Source organism: Bufo gargarizans, chromosome 7, assembly GCF_014858855.1.
Source record: "Bufo gargarizans isolate SCDJY-AF-19 chromosome 7, ASM1485885v1, whole genome shotgun sequence".
Lineage (NCBI taxonomy): Eukaryota > Metazoa > Chordata > Amphibia > Anura > Bufonidae > Bufo > Bufo gargarizans.
Window position 1 is genome coordinate 170,534,040 of NC_058086.1, and position 8,666 is coordinate 170,542,705.

At 41.1% G+C, this 8,666-nt stretch overlaps 1 protein-coding gene across 1 annotated transcript; it reads right to left on the reverse strand.

Annotated features, from left to right (window-relative positions):
* Window positions 1-4,319: 4,319 nt before the first annotated feature.
* Window positions 4,320-8,329, reverse strand: BHLHE40 (basic helix-loop-helix family member e40). Its single transcript, XM_044301022.1, has 5 exons — window positions 8,023-8,329; window positions 7,391-7,460; window positions 6,859-6,966; window positions 6,059-6,170; window positions 4,320-5,637 (listed from the first exon to the last, which is right to left on the reverse strand). The coding sequence occupies exons 1-5, from the start codon at window positions 8,085-8,087 to the stop codon at window positions 4,901-4,903; spliced, it is 1,092 nt and encodes a 363-aa protein (XP_044156957.1). The 5' UTR covers window positions 8,088-8,329; the 3' UTR covers window positions 4,320-4,900.
* Window positions 8,330-8,666: the final 337 nt, after the last annotated feature.

Consider the following 8,666-nt stretch of genomic DNA (forward strand, 5'->3'; position numbering starts at 1 on the left):
ACTACTATAATACTGCTCCTATGTACAAGAATATACTACTATAATACTGCCTCCTATGTACGAAGATATAACTACTATAATACTGCCTCCGATGTACAAGAATAGAAACTACTATAATACGGCCTCCTATGTACGAAGAAATATAACTACTATATTACTGCTCCTATGTACAAGAATATAACTACTAGAATACCTGCTCCTATGGATGACAAATATAACTACTATAAATACTGTGCTCCTCTGTACAAGAATATAACGACTATAATGCCTGCCTATGTACGAGAATAAACTACTAGAATACTGCCTCCTTACAGAATAGAACTACAGAATACGGCTCCTATGTACAAGAATATAACTAGCTATAATACTCGCTCCTATGTACAAAGCAATATAACTACTATAATACTGCCTCCATGTACAAGGAATATAACTACTATAATACTGCCTCCTATGTACAAGAATAGTAACTAGCTATAATACTGCCTCCTATGTAGAAGGAATCATAACTACTATAATTACTGGCCTCCTATGTACAAGAATATAACTACTATAATACTGCCTCCTATGTACAAGAATATAACTACTATAATACTGCTTCCTATGTACAAGAATAATAACTACTATAATACTGCTCCTATGTACAAGAATATAACTACTATAATACTGCCTCCTATGTACAAGAATATAACTACTATAATACTGCTTCCTATGTACAAGAATATAACTACTATAATACTGCCTCTATGTACAAGAATATAACTACTATAATACTGCCTCCTATGTACAAGAATATAACTACTATAATACTGCCTCCTATGTACAAGAATATAACTACTATAATACTGCTTCTATGTACAAGGAATATACTACTATAATACTGCCTCCTATGTACAAGAATATAACTACTATAATACTGCTCCTATGTACAAGAATATAACTAATATAATACTGCTCCTATGTACAAGAATATAACTACTATAATACTGCCTCCTATGTACAAGAATATAACTACTATAATACTGCCTCCTATGTACAAGAATATAACTACTATATACTGCTCCTATGTACAAGAATATAACTACTATAATACTGCCTCCTATGTACAAGAATATAACTACTATAATACTGCTCCTATGTACAAGAATATAACTACTATAATACTTCCTATGTACAAGAATATAACTACTATAATACTGCTCCTATGCAAGAATATAACTACTATAATACTGCTCCTATGTACAAGAATATAACTACTATAATACTGCTCCTATGTACAAGAATATAACTACTATAATACTGCTCCTATGTACAAGATATAACTACTATAATACTGCTCCTATGTACAAGATAACTACTATAATACTGCTCCTATGTACAAGAATATAACTACTATAATACTGCTCCTATGTACAAGAATATAACTACTATAATACTGCTCCTATGTACAAGAATATAACTACTATAATACTGCCTCCTATGTACAAGAATATAACTACTATAATACTGCTCCTATGTACAAGAATATAACTACTATAATACTGCCTCCTATGTACAAGAATATAACTACTATAATACTGCTCCTATGAATGAATATAACTACTATAATACTGCCTCCTATGTACAAGAATATAACTACTATAATACTGCCTCCTATGTACAAGAATATAACTACTATAATACTGCTTCTATGTACAAGAATAAACTACTATAATACTGCCTCCTATGTACAAGAATATAACTACTATAATACTGCTCCTATGTACAAGAATATAACTACTATAATACTGCTCCTATGTACAAGAATATAACTACTATAATACTGCTCCTATGTACAAGAATATAACTACTATAATACTGCCTCCTATGTACAAGAATATAACTACTATAATACTGCTCCTATGTACAAGAATATAACTACTATAATACTGCTCTATGTACAAGGAATATAACTACTATAATACTGCCTCCTATGTACAAGAATCTAACTACTATAATACTGCTCCTATGTACAAGATATAACTACTATAATACTGCCTCCCTATGTACAAGAATATAACTACTATAATACTGCTTCCTATGTACAAGAATATAACTACTATAATACTTGCTCCTATGTACAAGAATATAACTACTATAATACTGCCTCCTATGTACAAGAATATAACTACTATAATACTGCTCTATGTACAAGAATATAACTACATAATACTGCTCCTATGTACAAGAATATAACTACTATACTACTGCTCCTATGTACAAGAATATAACTACTATAATACTGCCTCCTATGTACAAGAATATAAAACTAACTATAATACTGCTTCTATGTACAAGACTATAACTACTATAATACTGCCTCCTATGTACAAGATATAACTACTATAATCATGCCTCCTATGTACAAGAACATAACTACTATAATACTGCTCCTATGTACAGAATACTAACTACTATAATACTGCCTCCTATGTACAAGAATATAACTACTATAATACTGCCTCCTATGTACAAGAATCTAACTACTATAATACTGCTCCTATGTACAAGAATATAACTACTATAATACTGCTCCTAGTACAAGAATAACACTATAATACTGCCATCCTATGTAAGAATATAACTACTATAATACTGCCTCCTATGTACAAGAATATAACTACTATATTACTGCCTCCTATGACAAGAATATAACTACTATAATACTGCCTCCTATGTAGAAGAATCTAACTACTATAATACTGCTCCTATGTACGAGAATATAACTACTATAATACTGCTCCTATGTACGAGAATTATAACTACTATAATACTGCCTCCTATGTACAAGAATAGAACTACTATAATACTGCTCCTATGTACGAGAATATAACTACTATAATACTGCTCCTATGATCAAGAATAAACTACTATAATACTGCTCCTATGTTACAAGAATATAACTACTCTACTACTGCTCCTATGTACAAGAATAGAACTACTATAATACTGCCTCCTCTATAACAAGAATATAACTACTGTAATACTGCCTCCTATGTACCATAATAGTAATGACTATAATCCTGCCCCCTCTGTACAAGAATCTAACTACTATACTACTTGCTCCTATGTCACGAATATAACTCCTATAATACTGCCTCCTATATACAAGCATATAACTGCCTATAATACTTGCTCCTATGTACAAGAATATAAACTACTATACTACTGCCTCATATATACAAGCATATAAGCTACTTATACATTACTGCCCCCTATGTACAAGAATTATAAGCTACTATAATACTGCTCCTATGTACAAGAATATAGCTACTATAATACTGCCCCCTGTGTACAGGAGTATAACTACTATAATACTGCTTCTATGTACAAGAATATAACTATTATAATACTGCTCCTATGTACAGGAGTATAACCATTATAATACTATAATATATAATTTGGATAACTACAATTATGTCTTTTAGGTTTTAGATGTTATTTTAGTGGATTTCTCTCGTTCTGCTGTAATCAGGATGTTCTCCCGCTTTCTCGGCACCAGGCAGATGTTGCCCTTGGAATCATGGGGACCGGACGCTTTTCTTTCACAGTCTTGCGGTGCATTTTTGAGCCTGTGTTGCACTTTTTGGGGGCATCGTCCTTTCCTTTATGTCCGTTGCCCGTGTTCTAGTAAACACAAATACAAAGCCCTGCTGCAAAGTGTGAACCCAGCTGTGTGACCCTCTCCCAACACCCCAAATGCGTCACTGGGTGCACTGTTCATGTGCGTGTGATCACTCTCAGACTTTATAGTCTTGTGCAGTGTCTGTCGCACAAGGGAAGGTCTTTCAGTGAAAGTGCACACTCAGGGGTGTGAAGTAAAAGGAGCAAGGTGCAAAGTGAGGGAGGTGGATTAGAGTGCACAGCGTCAGCAAGCTGCTGTTGAATGCTTGCCAGTCACGTCTCATTCCAGGAAGCAGGGGATACATTTAGCCTCAGGCTGCACATGAAAGCAACATTCGGAAGCCTGACTGTGTCAACATGCACAGGGTGACAGGGAGGTGACACTGTCAAAACAAGTGAAGGGGAACTGAGCTGTCTGCCTGACATCAAAGTGCCATAAGCTGGCAGCCCCAACTCCTTCGCTTAACCCCTCCCCTGCTGAGTTCCGGAGAAAGGACCTATTGTTATATGCACCTGGATGAATGAGTCACACACCTTGCGTACGTGTCACACTGACCCCGGGAGTGCAAGGGAGGGGGCGAAGGTTGGAGAGAGTCCTCTGCTGCCCTGCTAGACTCCCTGCTCGTGTACATTTGGAATTAAAAGGCCACAACATTTTGTCAAATAAACTTTTTATTTTATTTTTTTCTCAAAAATAACTTTTTTTTTATTTCTTGACGACATTCTCCCCTTAAGCCCGGAAACTGGGCAAGAATCCAGCAGGAGAGGAAGCAGATCTAATATACTAATATAAAGTGCTATGTACTGGAGCCTCCATCCCCATCCTGTGGGGCAAGTGAAGCAAGGGCTGGCAGGTCGTAGGCGCTGAACAAGTTCATGAAGCCCTTTTATCTTCAGTGCTGCAAAAAGGTTCCTTTACATTTTCAAGGTCTTGGTTTAACCGGGATGGGCCGGACCTGTCCATCGTCTCCCAGTTCTGCCACATTTGTTGGACTAAGCTACCGCCACACGTCTTGTAATTCCACAGCCTTGGCACAAGACTGTCTTCTCTTCCTGGTGGACAACCTTTAATACCATGTTCACTCAAAGGGTCCTCATCCCAAAGAGGTGGTCGCCACCATTCAGAGTTTCATCCTGGTGGACCCCAGTTTCTTTAGCGGAGTCTCATACTGGAAGGGGGCCCAGAATGGTTTTTTGCAATAGTAGTACAAGCAGAGTTTTTTTTTCTTCTCCTCCATCCTCAGTCTTTGGGGTCTGCACCCACGGTGGGTACCTGTTTAAGTGCTTGCAGTAAGGCAGAGGAGTCCATGGATGACATTGCTGGAGAGTGAACTTGGGGGACGCTATCCTGACTCAGCAGTCCGGACTGGGATAAGTTGGGATACAACATAGGCATAGATCCTGGGTACCAACATTTTTCCAGCATGGGCAAATAGGCAGAGGGTGTAGGGGGTATCAAATAAAAGGGGAAGCAAAAGGGTGGATGAGAAGGGTAAGACCCCACTGAAGAAAGGTCATTGTTGCAGAATCTGGAGTCACCATCTGTGGTCTCCAGTCTGGGCCTCTTTTTTGGAATTTCCTCATGTTCCTGCTTGATGACCCTGTCTAGGGTGGGGGATCCAGAGGAGTCTTCCTTAATGACGCCACCTTGTTCCTGATGGGAATCTGCCTTTTCCACTTCTCCTCCATACCCACTGTCAGTGTCTGTGTCGGTGCCACTCTGCTCTCCGGATTGGAGGGGTGCAGCGCGGCAAATCACAGGGACGCAGTTGGTGGCCTGAGCCTTAGGACTGGGTTTTTCATCCAGTTTGGCAACTCTGGAGGGACTGTGGCTGAAATCGGAGGCCACGCGATGAAGATGAGCTACAAGTTCACGCGTCTCTCCTCCTTGCAGGAATCTTAAAGCTTCTTCTGCACACAGCTGGAACCCTGAGCGAAACATCTCTTCTGAGGATTTGCTGCTTAGGGGTGACCCACCTGGAAAAAGGAGGTGTCAGATAAATCAATGAAGTGCAATAGGATTATAGACATAGAAACATAGAATGTGTCGGCAGATAAGAACCATTTGGCCCATCTACTCTGCCCAATATCCTGAATACTATGAATAGCCCCTGGCCCCATCTTATATGACCTCAGATCCTTCAACGGGACTGTGACCCTGCCTGCAAAGTCTCACTAGCATCCTCTTCCCCATAGTCCCATTACCTCATACCAATAGGGTCTGACCACTGACCATTCACATGGCCAGGCAGGGCATAACTGGCATGAAGGTTTTACCCCATGAGAGAACATGGTTCCCACATGTGTCCTGCATCTTGTGCCTAGATCAAGGCCCAAGCTTTCAGTACCAGACAGAGTGGTCTGTAGGGTAGTATTGGAGACCAGAAGAGATACTGACCCTTCTGAAGTGTTAGGATCTGCTGCTGTTGCTGCTCGATCAGGTTCGATAAGGACTGCACATGTTTAAGGGTCAGTTCCAGGACCACAGCTTTCTCAAGATGTCCCAGTGTCTGAAGGAAAAAGGGATTCGATTAGTAACCAACATTTATCGAGAACACAGACATACACAAAGTCAGACGCCAACTCTTCCCAATCCTAAGGGGGCAACTAGAGGTATCTTGATGAGCCCATGATCTGACCCAGTAACATAGACCTCTTGAGACATCATTACACTCCAACAGAGGAGGTCGCCCAGCTTTCCCAGACAAATCTACCCAGATAAGTGGAGATTTATGAAAACCTGTGATTCCCGAGTCTGGAAGGACTGGGTGACAACCCCGTGTGACAGTTGTAGTGGCAGCCATAGAAGTAACTCTGAAATAGGATTGGGCGCATAGCTGGACAGTTGAAAAGGTCTTCTGTTTTGACTGCAAGCTCTTGGGACCAGGATATAGAGCCATGTCATTATTGATTCTCATCTTACATTGCGCAAGTTGTCACCTGGTAGTAGCGAGGTCAGCCCTTAAGGCTAATACAAGGGTTATATAAGGCGGCTCCTTGTCACACGGCAGTCTACAATCAGTTTCAGAGCAGGAGCGCGCAGCGTGGTGGTCACAAGGCTGCTGAACACATCGCGTGGTTGTCACATGCACCAGCCATGAACACGTGCGGTATCGCCATTAGGAAAAACCCTTTCAATTCTGCAAAGTGGCCACAGTCTACATCCCTTTCAGCCATGTCTTCTCCGCAGTCACTTACCGTCAGCTTGAGGTGCTCCGGCAGCAGGTCTTTCAGTTGGGAAATACATTCATTAATCCTATCGCGTCTTTTTTTCTCAATAAGTCGGTGAGGGAGCTTGTAAGTTTCCTGTTAAGAAAAGACATATCCATGTCACACCAATGCAGGCCAGGCAGACTGAATGGCGAAGCGCCCCCTAGTGTTCAGACTGGGATATTGCAAAAAGCAAACTTTACATGTGATGGTACACGTGAGACTCTAATCATACACACCCCACAAGGAACATGTAGGCAAACGTGCAGACGGGCTGCAGAGTACACAATGTACAGACACCACATGCATCATTGGCCAGCAAACTGAAACCAAACAAGCCGCAAAATCTATTGGGCTGATAGACAAAGATTTAACTCCTTGTATCTCTTAAACTGCAGCACCAAGATCTGCACACATATAAGGTAGAAGAGCCAAATGCAATGCAAATGAGCACAAATCACAGGCTTCAAAGCAATGCTATAATTCCATAGAGTTAGAAAAGTTTTGGAAAAGTCCTCACCTTGCCATCCTCGCATCGCTTCAGACCTTTCCTGTTTTTGAAAACCGGATACATGTGGGAAAAATCCATCCTACAAGAAAATGGCCACAAGTCAAGAAAATGAAAAACTGCAACAATGTTGTAAAGAAGAATTAATGTTAAAATATTATTATGTCATCAAGTTGATCGTAGACTGAGATGATGGTTGTGCTAATGATTGTTACCATGTATCAAGATGCCATATAACCCACGCTGTTTGCTACATATTGTTACCATGTGTTGTTGGGATATAATCCATATCGATTGCTACAACATCTCACTGAGAACCAGGTAGTTCTGCCATCCCATACACTGCAAGATCCTATATGCCTGCCATATAGTGTATCCACTTAGGAACCTATAGGACGTCTACAATGTATCGGTGGAGGTTCCTATATCCTTAGGCTCCATTTACAACAATGTATCCCTGTAAGAAGACTATAGGTATCAGACAAATGGCTGCACATTCCAGGCTAAGTCATTGGGATAGCGTGGAGCAGAACTTATTGCCTCTCACTGTAATTAGTTCTTGTCCGTTACATGCCGGGCACATTTCTTGATGAAACTGCAGATTGCACAGGTTTCTAGGATTCCAGACACAGAAGAGCACTTACCCAGACAAGGAGGTAGATCTCTCCAGACAAGCAGGGGGAGGCTGGGCACTGGGGATTCTTTCCATGCCAAATGAAGTTAAATCCACCAAAGTGTAGAGCAGAGCAGATAGTCCATGCAGTAGAGACGGGGTCTCCTGCGGTATTCCTGTGGGCACAGGTGAGGGCTTCAGGTGGTCAGAGCCTCAGTGTGTGAGCAGTGTCTGCTGCTCTGCATGGATATGATGGTGTTATGAGCTCCAGCTTCTAGTTAAATGGATGGGAGGGGATGTGGTGTGCTCATTGGTGGGGGGTAGCGGTGGTGTGTCCCTCCCTGTGACAGCAGCACGCCCAGTGCCAAGTGAACCAGCTGCTGCTGCTGCTGTCATATGAAGCTCACGTGCTGCTCAATGCTGCATCTGTTCCAGGCAGGGAGGGGAGTGTGAACAGACTGCTGGAGAGCACATAGGGGTGTGGAGCTGGGAGGACTGGAGGGGAGTGCACACTCAACTGAGAAAGGACACCGTGTCACTGTAAATACAGTGGGTACTGAGCATGTGAATGCAGAGTGCCAGCAGCTGTGCCCGCGGCACATGTGTGCACCATTATACAGGTGACTGATCAGAACAAAGGGATAAAGATTAAATATAAAAATAGTTAAAACACAA

What these genes read in the sequence shown, in the direction of transcription:
- BHLHE40 (XM_044301022.1), bottom strand. Translation starts at nt 8,087, where the DNA reads ATGGAAAGAATCCCCAGTGCCCAGCCTCCCCCTGCTTGTCTGGAGAGA. An exon ending in AGATCTACCTCCTTGTCTGG is followed by an intron (nt 7,461 to 8,022) that starts GTAAGTGCTCTT and finishes ATTTTCTTGTAG; the next exon opens with GATGGATTTTTCCCACATGT. An exon ending in GATCCTAACACTTCAGAAGG is followed by an intron (nt 5,638 to 6,058) that starts GTCAGTATCTCT and finishes TCCTTTTTCCAG; the next exon opens with GTGGGTCACCCCTAAGCAGC.